The 23,711-nt window shown below is 38.8% G+C and overlaps 1 protein-coding gene across 1 annotated transcript in view; it reads left to right on the top strand.

Annotated features, from left to right (window-relative positions):
* The window catches only part of xpo4 (exportin 4), a 60,459-nt gene extending 36,748 nt beyond the window's left edge, over window positions 1-23,711 (top strand). The window contains exons 9-24 of the mRNA XM_037789827.1: window positions 8,762-8,936; window positions 10,020-10,196; window positions 11,114-11,256; window positions 11,552-11,697; window positions 13,941-14,118; window positions 17,843-18,002; window positions 18,091-18,260; window positions 19,050-19,224; window positions 20,210-20,416; window positions 20,538-20,624; window positions 20,769-20,949; window positions 21,472-21,593; window positions 21,702-21,832; window positions 22,270-22,387; window positions 22,506-22,598; window positions 23,514-23,711. Of these exons, the coding sequence (XP_037645755.1) occupies window positions 8,762-8,936; window positions 10,020-10,196; window positions 11,114-11,256; window positions 11,552-11,697; window positions 13,941-14,118; window positions 17,843-18,002; window positions 18,091-18,260; window positions 19,050-19,224; window positions 20,210-20,416; window positions 20,538-20,624; window positions 20,769-20,949; window positions 21,472-21,593; window positions 21,702-21,832; window positions 22,270-22,387; window positions 22,506-22,598; window positions 23,514-23,711 (2,461 nt within the window). The remainder of the gene's footprint in view (window positions 1-8,761; window positions 8,937-10,019; window positions 10,197-11,113; window positions 11,257-11,551; window positions 11,698-13,940; window positions 14,119-17,842; window positions 18,003-18,090; window positions 18,261-19,049; window positions 19,225-20,209; window positions 20,417-20,537; window positions 20,625-20,768; window positions 20,950-21,471; window positions 21,594-21,701; window positions 21,833-22,269; window positions 22,388-22,505; window positions 22,599-23,513) is intronic.

Raw genomic sequence — 23,711 nt, 5'->3', positions numbered from 1 at the left:
GTTGCAGTGTTGAGTGAAATGTATACTGCCTGTTGCCTGTTTACGGCGTCTCTTCTCATGCATAGCCGTAAAAAGAAGAACTTGAAGAAGAGTTTTTGCAAAACGGTGACGACGAGGATACACCACAGGAGCGACATGACTGCAGATGGAAAAGGAGGGAAAATAAAGTTATCAAGGACGTATGTCATGGGGGTGTTTTACATTAATCAGAGCATGCACTGCTGCATGTAAACGGGAATGAAGTTCATAATGCTAATTTTGGGGGAGTGTTGCTAGCTACTTACAGTCCATACTGTAGGCCGTGGTGAACAGGTTGGTTTTCAGGAGTTCTTTGAAGATGTCCATAGATGATGCATTAAGGATCAGTACTAGAGGGGGCGAAGGCGTGGAGGGATTTGTAGGAGATGAGGAGGATTTTGTTTGAGATGCAGGATCTTGACCGGGAGCCAGTGAAGGTTGATGAGGGTGGGGGTGATGTGTGCCTCTGGGCCTGATGCGGGTGAGAACGCTGGCAGCTGAGTTCTGCACATACTGGAGCCTGTCCAGGTCTTTGCTGGCTGGGCACCCCGGACAGGACTTTTTTATTGCAATAATCCAGACGGGAGGTGATGAAGGCATGGATGAGGGTCTTGATGTGTGACTGGAATGAGAAGGTGGAGTCCAGAGTTACACCCAGGTTGTGGACTTCTTGGGATGGGCAGATGAAGCAGTCGTCCACATCGAATATTGCATTGCTTTCGAAGCAGCAGCAAATATTCAACTATTTCTATCACGTCACATTAATCTGCTTTCTCTTTTTTTCTGTTTGATAATCTGCAAAACCTTCAAAGTAATTTCCACCACACTAACAGATGGAACTAATTCAAACCTGCCTATTGAAGGCAGCTCCCCCGAGGATGCAGAGGTTATTACACACCGGCTACAATAAAATAAATTAACTTTCTCTTTGCTAAATGAATCTTATTGTGCAGGGATGGATTGAAGACATAAAAATCACATGAAGTCAAAGGACAGAGCTTGGACTACATTTCTAAAATAACAGGTGTAATAATATTGTGTAATAAAGGCTGCCTCTCTGCCTTTTGTACATCTAGATTTAACGCTTTTCTATAAAACCTCAGCTGTCCATTTCAGCTGCTTTCCAAGAGCAGGATCAGTAAGCACATTTACTGTTCTATTACCTTGGCTACAGTCTCGGTAGCTGTTTATCTCCCTCCAGTATCTCAAGGATTTCATGTTCCTTAAATTCAGAGACTCAACAAGTGATGGATGCCGACGTCAGCAGCAGTGTGACTCATACTGTTCTTTATTTACAGGAAGTAATTGCTTGTTGAGTCTGTGTTTTTAATGGCCTCTGATTCTAGCCTCTGTACACTCTATGGGAAACTGGCTGGAGAGGGACGAGCGTGTCTTCCAGTACAGTAACAAATAAGAGTTAACCAGGAACTTATGTTTTCCTAGTTTCCTCCTATAACCGGATCAAATTATGCCTTTATTCTTCTCACAGAGACACTGTTTATTCAACCAGAGAGGAAAAAATTATCACTAGCAACCACTCAAACACTGGTAAATACTGAGTGTGGGTGTGTTTTAAGAGTATCAAAACTATTGTAGTCGTCCTCATAGGTGGGGTTTGAACTTTACGGTTGGGGGTTCACAAAAAAAATGATCTAGAGGGAACGTAATGTGTACAACACAGAGAGGTCTCATGTATTGGGATGTATGTAGCTTACATATTAGGCTTCTGAGAGCAACGAAGCGCTGCGCAGCGCGCCGTTTTGAGATGAACTTGAACTTGAGCTCGCTTTGAAAGCACCGCCACGGACGAGGAAGTGTAAATGAGGAGTTATCGGTACTATGCCTCATCAAACACATAAATAAGGTGGTAGCAGTAAATATCGCAGTATAAAACCTGTTTTCTGTTTAAAAAAAACACAAACGTCAGAAGAAACGTTAAGTGGTTACGTCTCTGGTCTGATCTTGACCGCACAGCTGATAGGTACGTGGTTTGTTTGCATGGTGTAACAGGAGTGCATATTTAACGGTGCGTGGACAGAGAGTGTCCGATGTTAATAAATAAAATAATTTAAAAAAACAGAGAATAATCATACAAACAAGTGGACAGCCAGAAAATAGTAATTATTTACATACAATGAAAAGCATAAGCAAAAGAAATTGTCAAACATTTGATGCCTTGGTTTACATATTCCAAAAGGAGTGAGAAGAAGTACAAACTTATTTAATCCCACCTCTTCTCATTAAGTCATTCATTGATAATTAACCAGCTACCTTATTGAGATAAACATATACAGTACAGTATATACAGTAATTAATTTTCTTGAACTTGTCTAAATATAATAATTATTACCTTTTATCTCTGTCATATAAAAATATAAATTAATTATATAATTATCCTTATCAAAATATAAATTCATTATCAATCAAGAATACCAATTAATAACTTAATATATCTTAAAAAATGTATTACATATTTATCTTAATCATATTGACTAGTTGTTATTTTTTCGTATATGCAAAATATAACTATAAATATATAGTTATTAGGCTATAAGTAAATAAAAAAGTCAAAAATTCGATCTTTCTGAGATTATTCTCTCACCTTTCATTTCAAAAAGCTGACAAAACAAAATAAACTACAGTGTGCAAGTGTCTGGTAATCATGTCACCAGAGTTCTTCCTCATCTTGGGTTGGTTGGGATGCCTCCTCCTCCTGCTCTGCATGTACAACTTCACTCTCCTCCTCCATGTTTGCCCAAATCACATCACCTTGCGAGGCAGCTGGATCCACGAGATCACACGCAAATCACAATATCACGCAAGAATTGCTGCCGCGGTGGAAATTGCCAAATCTCTACCGATGGACACATTTCTACCGTCATATCGCCCAACCCTACTTTCATCCACAACTTAAGAAACTAATGTTGAAATACAGTTTAGACGGCTAGATGAAATTTATATTTCACACATTAATTCTCAACACTTCTCAAAGACATTTCCTGCTGAATATGAAAGATTCCTGATTTCCTTTTAAGAAGTTAAAAAAATATTAGAAATCAAAAGACGTATATTGTTCACATTGCTTCAACGTGTTTCACAACTATATGGTTTCATTTTTACGCTGATGATACTCGACTTTATCTCCCTGTCAGTTCTAACGACGCTTGCCGCGTTTGAGGAAATTAAATATTGGAAGTCTCGTAATTTTTTCCTTCTCAGTGAGGATAAGATCTTCTTCTTCAGTGTATGTTGATGAGAAATAATTTTAGATTTCCATCCCCGCTGACCTTCAAAAAGTTATTCAGGCCTTTATTTCAACCTGCCTCGACTGTTATAATTATATTCTGCTCTCAATAAAAAAAAAGAAGTTGGTCCAAAATGCAGCTGCACGATTTTTTTATAACAATAAGAGAACACATTAGCCCCATTTTATTATCCCTCCACTGGCTTACAGTCGCTCTTAGAATACAATTTAAGGTTTTACTGTTCAGTCATAAAGCCTGAAATGGATTTGACCTATTTTGCCAACACACACATTTTGCCCCCTAAAAAAAAAAATGGAACAACTCAACATTTTAACTACTCTGCAGCCTCTCTGTGCTCTTTAAAACGTCTCTTTAAACTGGCACTCTGTGCATGCACTATAGTGAATTTATTGTATACATACCTGAGTTCGTGTATAGATATCAAAATAATATTTTTTTGATACCTTACAATACTTTGAGAGCTAAATTTCTCAAATGTTAAATGTTGTCAGAACACAAAGACTTTGTCTAAATTAAATAGTTAAACATTGGCAAAATTTTAAATTAAATTAGTAGCTGTCTGTTCAAAGAATAAGTGAACAAGAGCACGAATGTGACCAGACATTCAGTGCCAACTGTGCTACGAACTAGGGTTGTCAATTGATTCATATTTAATTGCGATTAATCGCAATTAATCGCACGTTTCTCATCTGTTCAAAATGTACCTTACAGAAGTATTTAATACTCTTATCAACATGGGAGTAGGCAAATATTTTATATATATTATATCTGCATTTGTTCCTACTTTATACTTTGCAACTGCTACACAACAATTTCCCTCAGGATAAATCAAGTTCTATCTTTTCTTGTTTTACAGACATATGCAGTTCAGACATCGTAGAGTTGAATCAACACTTTTGATTAATTTAAACAAAAACTGTTCATTATAACCTTTATGAAGATGGATTCATGACAGTAATGTTTGTATTAGTGTCTGTTACTTGTTGCTGTCATGCAGAAACTAGGGCTGTCAGTCAATTCAAATATTTAGTTGGGATTAATTGCAGGATTGTCCGTAGTTAATCACAATTAATCGCACATTTTTATCTGTTCAAAATGTACCTTAAAGGGAGATTTGTCTAGTATTTAATCCTCTTTTGTCAACATGGGAGTGGGCAAATATGCTGCTTTATGCAAATGTATGTATATATTTATTATTGGAAATCAATTAACAACACAAAACAATGACAGATATTGTCCAGAAACCCTCACAGGTACTGCATTTAGTATAAAACAATATGCTCCAATCATAACATGGCAAACTGCAGCCCAACAGGCAACAACAGCTGTCAGTGTGTCAGTGTGCTGACTTGACTATGACTTGCCCCAAACTGCATGTGATTATCATAAAGAGGGCATGTCTGTAAAGGGGAGACTCGTGGGTACCCATAGAACCCATTTACATTCACTGATCTGGAGGTCAGAGGTCAAGGGACCCCTTTCAAAATGGCCATGCCAGTTTTTCCTCGCTAAAATTTAGCGTGAGTTTGGAGCGTTATTCAGCCTCCTTCTCTACAAGCTAGTATGACATGGTTGGTACCGATGGATTCATCAGGTTTTGTAGTTTCATATGATACCAGTAGCTTCACTCTAGCTTTAAAAATTAAATTAGTGGCGTCAAAACAAATTTGCGTTAACGTGTTATTATCACGTTAACTCTGACAGCCCTACTAAAAACACATCTGTCCCAAAACAGAGAGGTTCAGTACTAATCACGTTGTGGCCGTCGTCTAAGCACTTTGTAACTGTTAATAAGAGTTATAGTATAGTAGAGGGTTTTTAACAGAACTAGTGGTGTTCATGGGAACTTAAGGGGCTGATTATCTGGAGCCAACGAGTACAGAAGGGGTATTTTATGTTGGTTTGTAGGTGTTTCTGTAGTCAAAGTGGTTCTGATCTGAATTAAGGGGCCACACTCACATGTATAAATAACTGAGAGACACACTTGAATGAGCAGCTTGTTGTTGGACCACGTGATCCAGTGAGTCGGGGTCTCTCTCCCTCTCTTCTCTCTCCCAGGCTCTCTCTCTCGCTCGCTCACTCCCTCTCTCTTCCCTCCTCTCCTGCTCCGTCTGTAATCACCTATTCTTGGAGCTTTTTTCCAATTGCCTCATCGGAAAACCATGCGGAGAGAGGGATGGCCGATCTGCAGTGATTGAACAGTTCTGCTGGCAATTTAACTCCATCTGATAGAGGTTAGCTAGGCCTCTCTCACACAATGTTCCCCTCGGACTGACGGTGGAAAGGTGTGTCCGCTCACACACATTCAGGATTTGGCTTCTTTTTTTTCTTCTTTTTTTTTGCTGCAGCAAAGGCAACACAAAAATAAGCAGAAAACCTAACTGGGGGTGTTGTTTTGGAGGATTTCCCTTTGAGATGGCATATTTAGACTTTCATCTTCTTAACTGAGCATAAATGAAGGAAACCCTGAAAAAAAAAAAAACACGTTTGCAGTATATACATCGTATAAGTATTAAGGAAGGAATATGCCATAATCAAAAATTAATGAATAAATAAATAAATGACTCAATAAATAATTGTCATTAAATGTAGCAAAAATAATATTAAAATAAATGTTGCCATTAATTAATTGATAAAATGTGACATAAATTGATATTTGTTTTGATTTGCTTCTTTATTTATTTATCTTTGTATTAATTCCCTTATTCATTCACTTTTCTGTTGAATTTTCCCTTTTTTTTCTTTTTACATTTATTTCTTTTTTAATTTTTGTATTTTTGCATTTATTTATTTATTTTTGCATAACTTTCCCTTTGCATTTCACCCCTTATTTATTTCCCCAAACTCATTTATTTCTGTATTCTTTTCTTTATACATTTATTTTTGCATTTCTGCCTTATCATGCAAATGAGTGGGCTGTCAAATGTTGTTAAATAAATACAAAATAAATGCAAAAAGTAAATAAATAAATAAATTTAAAAATGAATAAAGCTTGTTTGAGGTCTTCAAACTTCAAAAGTTTGTCCAACAGAGTGGACTGACAAGTTTACTTTAAAACTTCCCGCTCAGTTATATCTTGGTTACAATTCTTTTAAAAAATAAATTTTAGGGATCTGTATCAAAAATGTTTTTTTTTATTTTATGTATTTATGTGAAAACATAAATATCACTCCGACATTTTAACTCTCTCAAATATAAGTAAATCAGTAAAATGTGAGTTCTCACTCACTGTCGACATCGGGGTTTTCTGTGACAACTTTTAGTTATTTTTGTTTTATAATGAATAAATAATAAATAATAAATACTAATAATATTACCAATTTTCCGATAGTTTTTGTGGCTTGATAGCTTAATTATTTGATAATGTGTGATGTTTTTAGGTGGTTGTATACATCTGTGGTGTTTTCCTGCAGTACTGCAACTATTTGGACACATTACTTGTGAAGTATGTTTTCAATTAGAAACACATTCTTGGATCAGTCACAAGATTTTCCAGTCTGGTTCTCTTGATTCTGAGTTTTATTGTTCATCCGGAGCTTTTTTCCCCCCCATCTCGTTCCTTTCATGTCTCTTTCATACATTTCATTTTGATATTTGTTTTCATTTCTGCCCCCTCTGCCTGCTCACAGCTTTGTCATGTGGTGTGCAACACTATCATCTGTTGCATCTTATAGGAAAAATTCAGAGAATTCATTTTTGAGATTGTTAATCAGGCAGCAATAAGTTAAATCTTTCTTAAGGACTCTTATCTCTATGGATGATGATGATGATGATGATGATGATGATGATGATCAACTAAGATTTCTTTAGTCAATTAGTTGTTTTTTATGCTTTTTTTAATGCTGAATAACTTATTCCCAAGAAACTTATGAGCACATCTCTGGCAAACACCAGATTTAAAGTGGTGCTTCTGTGTGATTCTTTTTTGGAGAAACTCAGTTTTGCAGACTCTATTACTCTATTTACCCTCTGAGACCCACAATAGACCCGTTTTAGTCTTTTTTAGGGGGGTCCAGGAGGTCTTTAGGGGGAGATAGCAGGTCAACAGTAGATGTCACATAGAAGTGGTGTACATCATCTGAAAGCTGGAACCTGAAGATTAATTTGAGATGCAGGTCTTTACCATTGTATTCCTTAGGTTTTCTAGTTTCATATGATATCTGTATCTCCACTAGCTCTAAACCTGAACCTGCTACAGCCTCTGAAAGACAGTAAAGTCAGTCGGGGGGGTCAGTGCAGAATTGTGTTGAATATCGATCTAGAGTGACGTAAAAGTCACATGAATGACTGAGGTTGCATTGCAAAAATTCATGCATCTTTTCTCTTATTTTCTCCCATACTTGATGCCGTTGCATCCGCCATTTTTATCTGATTTTTTTATCTGACCACATGTGAAAGTAACCCAAATCAGAAATGAAAAGATCAGTCGGAGTAAAGCAGCTTGTCACTAAATATAGAACAGCTGGACCACCTTAAAGGTCAGCCCACCTTAAGGTGAGCCTGGGCCGATGTTAGGGACTAACCCCTTTCACTTTAATCAGCAGGTGGCAACACAGGAATTAGGCTCGGGTCTTGAGGAGTTGTAGCATTTATTCACCGACAAATAAACCGTACACACACTGCTACAGCTACGCTCACAGCTATAACGTTAAGATGCCAAGCATGCAAATAAGCTGGCGGAAACGCTGATCTGACTCCATGTGATTTGTGCTGTTCACACTTGATATATTTATATATTTGACACCTGATTAAATGCTCTTTACTCTTAACTTGAATTGTTTTTAAAACGTGGCTCTTCACATTGATCGTACAGCCGCTGTGGTTAGATTTGTCCAGATGGTGTTCAATTCAGATTACAAACCACTTTTATATCTGGTTTCAAAATTAAACAGCATGCAGCCAAATATGATTTTAGCGTGTCCGCACATGTCACTTCATGCTTCATGGTCCGATGTGATGATAAAAGTCTCTCTTTAAAACTAGAAGTGTAATTACAGTCATTCTTTCTGTCATCGTGTACTCTGTGTGTACAGTACTACGAGGCAGAAATACCATGAAAATAACCTCAGATGCAGCTGTGGAAAACTGCTCAGGGGTCAAGTTGCCCACGGGTTTTGGTTAAGGATCAATTTTCATGCCCGCGTCCAAACCTCAGTCACCAGTGTGTAAACTGGAAAGTGACCCCAGTTTAGCCTCAGCCTCACCCTGGAGAGTGGAAACTGTCCTTCCCTCGGGCCAAAGCACGGGTTGGAACCGAAAGTGGAAAAAGAAGCAGTTTAACCTTTTCTGTCAGGAGGAGGAAATTGATTTGTACCGCTGAGCGTAATGCCAGCGGCGTCGTCACTGTTTAACTAACTAACTACAGTACAGGCTGTTCTGATTCTACTAACAGCATTAATCATTTAATTTATTTATAAAGAAGATTATCACATAGAGAACGTAGATCTTTATATTTACATTTTATTATCTGTCTCCAGGATTGAGATCGAGGATTCGGAGGCGGTGGGCATCTCCAACATCATCTCCAATCTGATCACCATGTTCCCCCGAAGTACTTTAACGGCGCTGCCCAGCGAGCTCTTCACCTCCTTCATCAACTGCCTCACGCTGCTCACCTGCTCCTTTGGACGCAGCGCCGCCCTAGAGGAGGTGGTGAGTAGTAACGCCTTCATCTGATCATCTTCACTGAATTACAGTCACATAAAAAATCCTGCATACTGTCGCTCACTTTATGCAACGTTTCGAAAGTTTGAGGGCCGAAATCGTCTGAAATATATTGACTACAAGTGATTAACAGCGTTCAGGATTTTTATCTTTATTTACAGTCTTAAAGAAGTAAAGTTATCTAATAATCGACAAAAAATAGATTATCTTAAAGGTCCCATATTGTAAAAAAAAAAATTAGATTTTCATGTCTTTTATATTATAAAGCAGGTTTAAGTGATATATAAATACTGTGAAAGTATCAAAACACTCAATCCATGGAGAAATACACAAAGCCCGTATTCAGAAACTGTGCATTTGAAATAAGCTGTTAGGATTTCTGTCCATTTGTGATGTCACAAATCTACAATATTTCACAGTTTTAAACGTAAACCTACTAAATGTGTTCCAGTTTATTTCCTGTTGCAGTGTATGTGAATGTCATCAGCTGACAGGGAGTAAACATGGACCCAAACTTTTTCCTAGCAACGCAATTCCGTTGCCATTCTGTCGAAATGCGATAAAACGGAGCTTTTCAAACAGAGAGTAAATACAGGTATATTCAAACAGACAGTATGAGAAAAATAATATGTTTTTTGAACATTAAAGCATGTAAACATGTTCTAGTAGAAACCCAAAATAAAAGTATGAACCTTGAAATGAGCACGATATGTCCCCTTTAAAAAATAAGCACGACTTTGTGCAGCAGAGATGTGTTTTTTTCTGCTGTCCTATCCTGTTAATCATCTCGTCAGAACTTGATGTTTATTTACTACATAATAATATTACATAAAAAAGGTGATATATGGCAAATGCATGAGTTTAAGTGATAAAAAAAAAGGCCTCGCCCTGATCTGCTATATGTGGTACATCATCTGTTTTGGACCATTGCTCTTTAATGTAAAATTATGCTATATGTATAATATATGTATACTTTGTCACTGGGTCATTAAAGTCAACAGAACCCAGAGAAGTGAACAGTCTCATAATGAAAATGGTCGACATTGTTTTGCTCTTTCTCTCCCGGCTCAGCTGGATAAAGACGACATGGTTTACATGGAGGCCTACGACAAGCTGCTGGAGTCGTGGTTGACGCTCGTCCAGGATGAGGAGCATTTTCCTCGCGGCTGCTTCGTCCAGCCGGCGATCCAGGTCTTCAACTCGTACATCCAGTGTCACTTGGCTGCTCCTGACGGCACCCGCAACCTGGTGAGACTGTTATTAATAATAATAATAAACAATACAGTGTGTTTCACTGAGGGAAGACGAGTCAGCTTCAACAAGTTGACCCTAAAGATTTAGAAAAGGTGTTAAAAGGACAGAAGTGAAGAACTCTGCTTCATTCATTCAGCCTTATAATCCTGGATCTGCTCATGACTAATAGAAGATATTTAGTCATTCTCTATTTTGTTGTTTTAATTTACATGTAGATATAATTGATTATAAAGTGTGTTTTCAGTTTTGCTCATCAATATGATCAATATCCTACGGAAGCCCTGGGAGGCTGATCTAAATAGTTTTCTCTCCTGTGTTCATGACTTAAGAAAAGGTGGAAAAAGGTTTTTTTCAGGATAATCTTTATAAGTTCCTTTTTTCTTTTTCACTTTTGAAAAAAGATTTTAAAAATAGTTTTTGCAAGGTGATTTTTTTATTTTTTTATTTTGTCAGGATAATTTGTGAAGTGTTTGCTTCATGTTTTCTTCCAGGTGAGTTTTAATTTCTACCATGCACTCTAAACAAGGTACATACAGTATATTGTGTGTTAGCAAGTTATGGTACATTACTGTCATATTTTTCTTTTGGCTAGAAATGTATTTTAATTGGCGGTAATCTGCCGTTCGGGAAAACATGAATGTTTTTAGTCCTATTTAGAACATGGGGTAGTGGTGCACTTCAGCTTCTTGTGGCCGAAATGAGTATTTCAACAACAAACAGAACTTTTTCCCACCTGTTTTACAGATGAAACAAAAAATGAAGGAACTTTTTCCACCTGTTCTTAAGTCATAAACACAGAAGGGAAAACAATTTAGATCAGTGTTGTGAAATTTTTCTCACTTGCCTCTCACGGCTTCCGTAATATTCACCTCCTGACACGTGTAACTTACTTTTCCTTGCTCACCTTCTAGTCAGTGAACGGCATCACGTCTCACGAAGACGAAGAGATCAACGAGCTGCAGGAAGACGACAGAGAGCTGTTCTCTGACCAGCTGTCCAGCATCGGCATGCTGGGACGGGTGGCCGCTGACCACTGTATCCCCCTGCTCACAACGTACGACACGTTTAAACACTTAATCAAGTAGTTCTTCACATCCTCTCCATCAGATTCTTCTAGATTATATTAAATTCTTGTATAAAGTTCACATTTTCTGTATCTTTATTATGAAAGTACATGTTGTTTACCCAGTTTTCACAAGATCTTTGATTTTTCTCTCTGTAAGATTGACCTTTTGTTCAGTTTGCATTATTATAAATTCATTAGATATTTATTATGATCTTGGAATTCAAAAGGAAGCAGAATCTGTGTTTGTGTTTCCCACGTTAACATTGGTTTCGTCGTCTCACAGCCTGCTGGAGGACCGGGTGAATCGGCTGCACGGTCAACTCCAGAGGACCCAGCAGCACCTCATGGCCACATCTGACCCCGGATCAATGGACCGCAAAGTCCTGGACGACCTCTATGAGGACATCCACTGGATCATACTGGTCTCAGGTCAGCAGCACGACATTAAACTTGTGTTTCTTTGTGTCTTTATATTTGAAAAAAGGAACATTTTGGGATTATCTGGATTGACACAAGAAGAGTCGGGGGGGCGTTTTTGAGGAAGACATAATTGTTTGTTCGTTGATGTTTCTGACTGCACACTTGTGTTTACACTCAGGATTTTATTGTTTATAAAATCACAGTCACTACCTGGATTAGATGTGTCTCATTAGCTGTTTCCATTAACGTATTTTGAAGTATCGCATTAGAGAAGTTGGAAACATCAAAATTCGATAAAACTTCCTCAATTGTGCAAACAAGTTTTTACGCTCGCTTGAGATGTTTTTGTAATCTTTGTCGAAAAAAGAGTTGATGCGCTAAATGAGATATGGAAACACCTTTACTGAATAAATTCTAACGTAGGGAACATTTAACTCACACAACTGATGAGCTGTTTCTGCTGTCGGCGTCTTCTCAGATATATATTTATATTGTCTTCGTTTCCAGACAGCCGACTTGTTTTGTTTCCGGTTCACAACTTCTACTTCTTCTTCTAACGTGTTTACTGGCGGATTACAGCCATATGTAGCCTGTAGCACCAACTTCTGACTAAAGTACACTGTACCAGAGTTTATTCGCTCCAAACACGTTGATGTAAACGCGCCTAATTCGCTTTTTTTTTTTTGCAACATTTCAAAAAGATTTATCAAAATTTGCTTATTGTGTATAAGTAGCAAAGTACAATATTATATTAAATATTTAAATTAAATAGCTGATTTTAGAATGTATACACAAACATACAAGAACAAGAATATTTACAGTAAAAGGATAAATTATCAGTTATTTTGAAAAATAGAAATAAAATTTAAACACTCCTCTTGCGGAAAAAAAAGATATAAATATTTCTAAACATAAATTTAAACTAGATGCAGCTAAATATAACAGGGGCCAACATATATGTATGAATACATATTTAGAGGTACAGTACTGTGTTTAACTTTTAGATCTTTTAATAAATGTTGTGTAACCTCACTAAGGTTGAATTACTAGCCAGTGTTAGAAGGTTCAGTTTCTACGAAGGCTTCACATGATTTACAATCAAACACTCACACACAGTACTGAAGGCTTTATGATGTTTTAATACACTAGAAGATTTTTATAGTGTTCAGAAATGACTTTTCCAGCTCAGTTTATTCCACTTAACCGACTTTATTTGTGAACTAGACAGAAGAACTCCACCCAGTTCTGTGGGTTTATTGTCTGGAGCGGCATCATTAAAGCCGCGCAAAGCAGCGCCGCAGATTCCTCGCCATTAACTTAACCATTTAGGGGAAGGAGGGGAAGGTTTATTATTATATATTTTTTAATGTTCAGGAGATATGGTGCTGTACAATTAAACATTAAAACTGGCACAGACTTTACACCCTGCTACTGAGAAATGTGATAGAGAAAATAATGTTTTAATATTTTATTCTGATACTAAAGCTGCAACTAACGATTATTTTCATTATCAATTAATAAGATGATTATTTTCTTAATTAATTAATTGATTAATTATTTGATCTATAAAATGTCTGAAATAGAGAGAAATCCCACACACTGTCACAGTTTGCCAGAGACCAAGTTGATGAATTCAGATGTTTTTCAGAAACAAAACTCAACGATATTCAATTTACTGTGATAGAAGAATAACAAAACAAACAAATATTTAAAAACAAAAAGGTGGAAACAGAAAATTTTGTGCATTTTTGCTTTAAAAATGACTTTTGATTATGAAAATAGTTGCAGATTAATTTTCTGTGAATCGTTCCAGTTCTCTTTGATGCACACATTTTTGTTAAATGTTTTAGAGAAACCTCTGTCATCTTTTTTTATTTTATTTAACCAGAAATAAAAGACTCATTGAGATTAAAACTCGTTTTTTCAAGAATTTCTTGATCAAGACAGGCATCAGCACAAATAAAAACAAACATATAACAATTTAAAATGAAAACAAAGAACAAAATTAACAGAATTATAAGACATCAAAAGACATTCAAAACCTCTACAGCCAGATGTGTAAATCATTCCACATCATTTAGAGTCACTTTAAATGCATTTTTAGGTATTTTTTTAAATGATTCCAAGCAGCGGGAGCAGCTTACTTAAACGCCCTTTTCCCCAGTTCATTACGAACTTTAGGGATGGTTAGTAGGAATATTAGTCCTGGGAGCGAAGACGATAACATCTGCATCTGTCTGTGCGTCCTTCAGGGTATTTATTAGCCGACGACCCTCAGGGTGAAACCCCGTTGATCCCCTCAGAGGTGATGGAGTTCTCCATCAAACACTCGACAGAAGTGGACATCAACACGACGCTGCAGATCCTCGGGTCGCCGGGGGAGAAGGCCTCGTCCATACCGGGCTGCAACCGCACAGACTCCGTCATCAGGTACCGTTTCTGTTGGAGTCACCTGTTGATTTAATGTTTTGACTTCTTTGGTTTTTTTAGCGTTCACTAGATGCTGCTGAATAATAGGAATGTCTTCATTCATAAAAGATGTGCTCTTGTTTTGTCTTCTACCAAACACTTGAACAGGTACATCAGAGAGAAGTGACTATTAAATATAAAGTTATTATAAACTAGTTCACGTTTTGGCAATTAGAACCAAATTGATTTGCAAATATATAATGTCCTGTAGAAACACCAAATTTCTAAAGACTTCTTTTAAATTAATCGCGATTAACTATTAGAAATCGATTGACAGCCCTAATAAAAACTGAACTCTGCTTCTCTATATTTATAGTTTTGAATCTGGGGACAGAAAGCAGACCTTCTTGTTTCTACAGTTTCTGGCTGTTAGGTGTTTTTTCTTGCCACCAAGAGTTCATGAGCTTGTAAGCAAAGTGTTTGTCCTTCGTTGGGTTTGAAGGCGTCGTAGGAACTGAGATTACTGAAAAGTTACCGACTGGCATTGAGAACTGGAAGGTCGACCGTTTGAATCTCCAAACTATTTAAGAAAAAATCTGTTATAGTGTGGGTGAACTGTGAAGATCTCAGGTTTGAGGAATGTAAAGTAAAGCATCTGGTATGTTTGAAATGTATTTGAGACACTAAAGCTGACTCAAGGACCAGACTGCCGTCAGATAGATTGTCGAGATGACACGTCTTTGTATCCGGCGGTCCTCAGGATGTTGTGACAGTACGTCTCATTTTACCAGGCAGACCTCCATAAAAGCCTCCCAGAATAGACTTCCTCTCTCCGTCCGAGGGCCGGTCGGACCTCTAAGTGTTGTCACAGTTATTGTCCCATAAAGCTAGAGGTGGTTTAGTCCCTTCACATTCACACCCAAACACCATCTGAATGTGCAGCCTGTAAAACACAGAAACAAAGAGCCTCTCGTTGTGGTTCTGCTTTAATGTGTTTTTTTTAAACTCCCTCGAGGACACAAACACATGATAAAACACGGCTTAATAAAGCTGTCGCTGCTGTAACACGGGCTCACTGTCACATTAACATGGAGGTGAGTCCTTCAGACTCCTGAACCTGAGCTTCCTCTCCTAATAAGACCGTCTGATGTCGCATTCACACCAAGAGCAAAGCAAATTTTCACCTCGCTTTAGTTGGACCGCCGGTCATCATTTGTGTTTATTCTCTAGACGCGCTGCGAAATGAAAGAAATAACCACTGTTGTTGCTTTTTTTGGATATGTTGTGGAAGTCCCAGATATGTCAGAAAACCAAACGCTGTGGTGTCTGGGTTCATAACATCACCCGGCGGCGAGCCGTAGTCACATACAGCGCCATTGCACTGACTGTATCTATCAAGCCATACGTCACTACTGCGGTATGAACCCAAAATAAACAGATTGTGCTGTGATTTAATTGCAATAAACAAATTAAAATGATGCCGAAATAACGACATAATGATGTTGATTTGTAAAAAATCTGAATTCATGCTTTGTCAGGTCTGTCTGCAAGACGACAAGCAAACAACTTTTAAAATGCTTTTTTTCTGAATGGAGTTGGGTGGATCAGTGCCAGGGTATGCAGCTGCTCCATCAACACTCAACATAAAGTCATCTAGAGACATTGTTGTTTCTACCATAGACAGTCTGTGGTTTCTACACAGAGTTTGGTCCCGTCTCTGTACAGATATGATGTGTTATCGTAGCTCTGGGTGACCACAGACACATACAAGATTGATTTCCTCCATTTCTGATTCAACAACGTCAGGACATCAGTGACGACAGAAGGACGATCTCAACGCTGAGAGGCTTTCACGACACAGCGTCACGCAAATTTCTCACTCGAGTTGAAATATTTCAACTCCCACAAATACGTGGAAAACCATGGCTGTATTCGAAACCGCCTACTACATACTACTGACGAACACAGTATGCAGTATGTACTGTACTGTAATGTACTATACTCTTGAGAGAGCTCCAGCCAGCTCAGTTCTCCTCCGTGTGGCTGAGTGTTGAACACAAAGTACAAAACGATGCCTCTATAAATACTCCAACGTTATAATGAAACAGACTGCAGCGATGCAAACGAGTGTATCTGGTTGCTGTTATCAGATGGGATTTAGTTTTTCAACAACAATTAAATGTGCAGCCCGACAGTATGCGAGTGTGGTGTTAGAAACGTTGTGCAGTTCAGGGATGTTGGCAGTCACGCTGGATGCAGCCGAGTGTGTGTGTGTGTGTGTGTGTGTGTGTGTGTGTGTGTGTGTGTGTACAGATAATCACAGTGACGACAATAGATAGTCACAGCAGCCGGTGACATTGTCTGTTGAAGGTCGTTGAGCCGTTGTGTTTTCTAGATTGTTCATTATGTAGAGGAGCGTGTTCGTGAGTGCGAAGGGGGGGCGACGGCGTCAGGTTTCCTAGCAGCGAGCGTTCGACCCCGGCCAAGGAAATGTCAACGTGGTTTTGTTTTCTGCAAACAATGTGAAACTGTGCACTGTCCTCAACGGAGGGGGGGGAGGGGGACGGACGGATCCGTAAGCTGCTTTAAGCCCTCTGTCCTCTATATGCTCCATCGGTCCAACCATGTCAGACTAGCTTGTCGTGAAGGAGGTTAAATAACGCTCCAAACTTACTCTAAATTTTGGCGAGGAAAAACTGTCATGACCATTTTCAAAGGGGTCCCTTGACCTCTGACCTCCAGATATGTGAATGAAAATGGGTTCTATGGGTACCCACGAGTCTCCCCTTTACAGACATGCCCACTTTATGATAATCACATGCAGTTTGGGGCAAGTCATAGTCAAGTTAGCACACTGACACACTGACAGCTGTTGTTGCCTGTTGGGCTGCAGTTTGCCATGTTATGATGTGAGCATATTGTTTTATGTTAAATGCAGTACCTGTGAGGGTTTCTGGACAATATCTGTCATTGTTTTGTGTTGTTAATTGATTTCCAATAATAAATTTATACATACATTTGTATAAAGCAGCATATATACCCACTCCCATGTTGATAAGATTATTAAATACTTGACAAATCTGCCTTTTAGGTACATTTGAACAGATAAAAAATGTGTGATTCATTTGCGATTAACTATTTTAATCAATTGACAGCCCTACTTCTAAGATTATTCATGTTTTAATTGCTGTTATCAATCAAGCAGTGACATGGTTTGTGTTATAATAAACCATGATGGGCCTAATTAAACACATAAAGGCATGAAAGTAGTCTAAACCCAGCCGTGGGTGAGTGTCTGAGGATTACATGATTATGCGTTTGTTGTCATTTTTTTGGCTGCTGTCAGACGATCTGTGCCGACTCCTTGCAGACACACGGATGCAGAAACTATAAATTAATCTGCGTCCTTTGTGTTGTGTGTCGTACATTGGGATGTTGAGGTCAAAAGGATATAAAATATTGTTCACACCTTGAATAAAAAGCTGCTCACTCCCAACTATTTTTATGTGGCTGTCTCTCTGCTGAGCTCTTTATGTTGTCATGACCTTGTTTGTATCATTTCACCTATTTCAGTCTCGGTCTCGGTCTTCTCTTCTAAACTACTACCCTCTTGTTCTCATGCCTTCTCACTGTTTTATCTAGTGTCCTCACTTTTCTACCCGTTTGGTCTTCTCTGTTATCTCGTCTTCCTTTTCCCATGTTTCAACTTTGAATCTAACTCTTATGACCTGTTCTGTCCGTTCAGGTTGCTGTCGGCGGTGTTGCGGACGTCAGAGGTCGAGTCAAGGGCGACGAGAGCGAGTCTGACGGAGTTACTGAGTCCACAGATGGGGAAGGACATCATGTGGTTCCTCAGACGCTGGGCCAAGACGTACCTGCTGGTGGACGAGAAGCTCTACGAGCAGGTCTGAGCTCGACATGACATCATACATGTCAAAATCACTACATCTTCCCCCCCATCATCATAGCATGTTTCTCCTCATCTGCCCTCAGATCAGCATGCCCCTGAGCACAGCGTTCGGCCCGGACACAGAGGGGGCCCAGTGGATTGTGGGATATCTTCTGGAGAAGGTGATCAACAACCTGTCGGTGTGGAGCTCCGAGGCCGAGCTGGCCATCGACACCGTGGAGCTGCTGGTGACGCTGGTGGAGAAGAGGGAGAGGTGAGGACGACCAGTCCATCAACAGGAAATTAATTATCACCAGTTTTTATAATCAGTTCATTGTTTTGATTCGTTTTTTCAAGAGAACATCTTCTCAAATGTGAATATTTTCTATTTTTCTTAGTCTTTTTTTGATTGTAGACTGAATATCTTTGAGTTTTGGGATTTTTGGTTGCACAAAACAAGACATTAGAAGATGTCACTTTGGGAAATTGTGATGGGCATTTTTCAAGATTTTCTGATAAGGTTGCTTCGATCGATGGACCGATATTCATTCTAAATAGTTTGATCGGTACTCTGCCTCTATAAAAGCCGATCAGAAGAACCAAATCAGACGGCGCATCGATTCTGAATTGAAACGTTTTCAATACTCATTTGTCTGCTTTCTCGCCTGCTCTTTAATTCGCTCTGAGAGCGACACAGCTGATCACACACCGGGCCTGGCGGCGAGTTCTGTCTGAACAGCTCGTGCAGAGCTCTGTGCGATCTGCAGCGATAGTTTCTGCGTCTGTCTGATGACATTTTATAGACCAAACAATTAACCCCAAAGCCGAGATATCCTGACTACTTTTCTACTTTTCTACTTTTGTAACCGCTAGCATTTCTGCTTGTTTCTCAAATATCGATTTTTTTAAAGTAGGCATTACTCTGTTATACGTGTTCAAAACGGTTTGGAACCAGTATTCTGGGTAAGATCATCTGTAGGTGCAGATGTTTTTCACACCAGATCCCACCACCACACAGCCTCTAACAGACCCTCTGTGTCCTCCTCCCTCTCTCTCTGTTCAGGGCGAACATCGTGGTGCAGTGTGAGAGCTGGTGGAACCTGGCGAAGCAGTTTGCCAGCCGCAGCCCGCCGCTTCACCTGCTGTCCAGCTCCGTTCAGAGGACTCTGATGAAGGCTCTGGTCCTGGGAGGCTTCGCTCACATGGACTCTGACGCCAAACAGCAATACTGGGCCGAGGTACCGTAATGTCTTTATAACTAAGTGAAAGATAATTGAAAGGATTAGTTGATTCATCAAATAGACGATCGGCAACAATTTTGATAATCAACCAAGAATAAATGCGAAGCTCTCTCTTGTCCCAGCTTGCAGCTTGTTAGATTATCTGGTTTGTCTCTGTGTTACCAGATCTCAGCTGTTAATTTAATGAGTACAATGTTATTATAACTGATAGAAAAGATGATCAAAACTATAAAACATAAGACCAACGTGAAATGATTCTTTGAGTTGGAACATCCAGCAGCCAAAGTGCATATTTTTACCTTTGTCACATCTAATAATAAATAAAAGAAGTGATCATTTCTGCAGTTTTTGTTGACATTAAACCTCCAAAAACTAGTTCTGCAGTCAGATCTCAGGAGGAGGAGGAGGAGAAGGAGGAGGAGTGATGGATGTAGTCGGTAATATTCCCCCGTCGAGTCTTCCTCCCGGGTGTATAACATGATCCTTTTTGTGATCCTGGAGGCCTTTTTGTCTTAATAGGCTGACGGTAGTAAATGAGGGTGCAAAGCCACGACGACTCCAGAGTAATTATGAGTGTTACTGGTGAGACGGCAGCTGTTGGCTCCTGCAGCTGCTTCGTCTGAACTTGGATGGCTCTGATGAAGGAGGAGGAGGAAGAGGAGGAGGGGAGATGAACCCAACAACTGATCAAACTCTCCTGTTGTTACGTCTCACATTCCTCCTCCTCCTTCTATTCCATTTAAACAAACATAACGTCAAAAGACAAAAGAACAGTCTTCAAAAATAGATTTAAAAAATAATAATAAATAAATAAATAAATGTTATAATAAATTAAATAAATAAATATTTTTTATATATATATATATTTATTTTTTATATATATATATATATTTTTATATATATATATATATATATATACACATCTTAAGAGTCCATTTTAATTTGTAAATTAACCCAAGACTTCCTGTTTACGTCCGTCCAGGTGCTCCACCCGCTCCAACAGCGTTTCCTCAACCTCATCAACCAGGAGAACTTCGCTCAGATCAGCCAGGAGACCGCCGTCAAACAGGAAATCGTCGCCACGTTAGAGGCGCTGTGCGGCATCGCAGAGGCGACGCAGATCGACAACGTGGCCCAGCTCTTCTCGTTTCTCATGGACTTCCTGTCCAGCTGCATCGGCCTCATGGAGGTGAGAGCAGAGTCCAAGGCGGTGGAAGAACGGCAGCCTGCATGTTGCCTTTAAACGGCGGTCTGTGTGTGTTCGTTTGAGACGAGAGAGTCTGTAAATATCTTTTGTTTTTGTTGTTCAGGTCTACAGCAACTCGCCCGAGACAATCAACCTCATCATCGAGGTTTTTGTGGAAGTGGCTCACAAGCAGATCTGTTACCTGGGAGAGGTGAGTGACACATCTTAAATGTACCTCCACTGTTTTACAGACTGTTTTCAGTCCAACTGTAGCAGGAAACCCTTTAAAAAGAATATTTTAAACTCATTGATGTAGCTGTCTGAGATGTGAACTGTCTCGTCTCTTGTCGTCCAGACAAAGTCGATGAAGCTGTACGAGGCGTGTCTGACGCTGCTGCAGGTCTACTCCAAAAACAACCAGAGCAGGAAGCGAAACGACGCCACGGCGGAGGAGGACCAGTACCAGGACCTGCTGCTCATCATGGAGCTGCTCACCAACCTGCTCTCCAAAGAGTTCATCGACTTCAGCGACACCGGTGAGTCGGCTCTTTCTGTCTTTAAGTGTCAACCAAGAGCAGAAGACGTCTCTGTCTTTATGGAGGACGGAACCTGTCCTCCCCTTTTTTATTTCCCCAATCTTATTTATTTCTGTATTCTTTTCTTTATGCATTTCTGCCTCATTATGCAAATTAGGGGGCTGTCAAAAAATAAAAAAATAAAATAAAAAATGTATAGAAATAAATACATAAACAAAAAAAGGAAAAATAAAACAGAAGAGTAAATAAATAAGGGAATTAATACAGAGATAAATAAATAAAGAAGTTTAATTTTAAAAAAGAAATTATAGTCACATTTTTATTAATTAATTAATGGCTACATTTATTTTTAATATTATTTTTGCTAGATTTAGCTGCACCAAAATGTATTTATTTATTGAGTTATTTATTTATTGATTCATTTATTTTTTATTTTGGCAGTTTCCGTCCTCCATATGTCTTCTCGTTCACGTTGCCTCAGTTGCTTGATATTAAGTTTTTTCAAACCGCTGTGTGTTTTAGACGAGGTGTTTCGAAACCAAGACCAGGGAACGCCGACGTCCAGTCGGACGGTATCGGCAGCAGACGTGGTTCTTTATGGCGTCAACATTGTTCTCCCCCTCATGTCTCAGGACCTGCTCAAGGTAAAACTGCACCACAGTGATGTTTCTTAGTGTTTTTAAATCTACGATCCAGGCTACTTTCAGTGTCCCTCATCAAACTGGGTCTGTTGTCCTCGTTGTTTTCCACAGTTCCCCTCCCTGTGCAACCAGTACTACAAGCTCATCACCTTCATCTGTGAGATCTTCCCAGAAAAGATCCCACAGCTGCCTGAAGACCTCTTCAAAAGCCTCATGTTCTCCCTGGAGCTGGGAATGACCGCGTATCCTCCCTGATTAAAGTCGTAAATTTACAAGAAAAAACTTGAATATTCTCTGAGATTATAAAGTTATAAATTTGCGAGAAAAAAAACTCAGAAATTAGTGGCGTTAAAACGAATTTGTATTAACGCATTTTCACATTAACTTTGACAGCCCTACTATTTAGTAAAGATGTTTGCTTCAAAAAACGTATTTCACATTGTAAAGTTGCAGGTGCTTGGATAGAGATAAGATATAGATATTTTAATAGCCCAAAAGTCTGTGGCTGCAGCAGAGAAGAGAAATACCTACTGCTAATAATCTACTAGATTTCTGGTCATTGTGTTCAGATTTGTCTCATATTTCCTCTTCGCTTCCACCTGGAGCTGCCAGTTTGACCAGTGCTGCTGTGGAAGAGATGATTCCTGTGTAGTTTGTGCTCCTTAACGTCTGTGTTCAGGATGAGTTCAGAGATCAGCCAGCTGTGTTTAGAGGCTCTGTCTCCTCTGGCTGAGCAGTGCGCTAAAAACCAGGAGAAGGACACGCCTCTCTTCATCGCCACCCGTCACTTCCTCAAGGTACAGCAGCACTCATGTTCACCACAATGAAACTCAAGGTACAGCAGCACATGTTAATTTGGATATACTCTTCTGTTTTGTAATAATTCTCCGTGTACTCCGCCGTCTGTGCCTCCAGTTGGTGTTTGACATGCTGGTCCTGCAAAAACACAACACAGAGATGACGGTGGCAGCAGGAGAAGCTCTCTACACACTTGTGTGCCTGCATCAGGTGAGTTAATAACACACAACACCTGTCTGCACCTGGATGCTTCAGTGGTTCAACCTGGTGATATCCAGAGTAGAAATACATATATATAAATATATATAATATGTCTTAATGTTCCAGCAGTAACTTTGCTTTTCTGAAATCCTAAACTGTTAAAATATGTCAAATGTCTTCACAAGACACGAGTCGTCCTTCTATTAGTGGTCCAGTATGGAGGACAGAACCTGCTAAAATCTAAAATAAATGAATGATTAAAGAAATTACTCAATAAATCAATAAATATTGTCATAAAATGTAGCAAAAATAATATTAAAAATAAATGTAGTCATTAATTATTTGATAAAATGTGACATAAATTGATATTTATTTGAATTTTCTTCTTTAATTATTTATCTTTGTATCAATTCCCTTATTTATTCACTTTTCTGTTTAATTTTCCCTTTTATTTATTTATGTATTGATTTTTATTTTATTTTTTCGCATTTTATTTTTTTTATTTATTTTACTTTTTTTATTATTTTATATTTATTTTTAAATGTATATATTTATTTTTGTATTTATGCATTTATTTATGCACAATTTTCCCTTTGCATTTCACCCCTTATTTATTTCCCCAAACTTATTTACTTGTTATGCAAACGAGGGGGCTGTCAATAAAATAAAATGAATAAAAAATAAATGAATAAATTAAAAAAATAAATACATGAATAAATAAAATTAAACAGAAGAGTAAATAAATAAGGGGAATTAATACAAAGATAAAAAAATAAAGAAGCAAATTAAAACACATTTTATCAATTAATTAATTGCTACCTTTATTTTTTTTATATTCTTTTTGCTGCATTTAATCAGCTGATAATATAACCTCCTCTATTAAACTCTTGACCCTGAGTTGATGGTGTGTTTCTCCTCCGTCAGGCGGAGTACTCGGAGCTGGTGGAGACCCTCCTCTCCTCACAGAGAGACGCCGTCATCTACCAGCGGCTGGCCGACGCCTTCAACAAGCTGACGGCCAGCAGCACGCCGCCCACCATGGACCGCAAGCAGAAGGTCGCCTTCCTCAAGAGCCTGGAGGAGTTCGTGGCCAACGTGGGCGGCCTCCTCTGCGTGAAATAA

Source organism: Sebastes umbrosus, chromosome 13 (assembly GCF_015220745.1).
Source record: "Sebastes umbrosus isolate fSebUmb1 chromosome 13, fSebUmb1.pri, whole genome shotgun sequence".
NCBI lineage: Eukaryota > Metazoa > Chordata > Actinopteri > Perciformes > Sebastidae > Sebastes > Sebastes umbrosus.
This window is presented reverse-complemented; position numbering and strand designations above follow the sequence as displayed.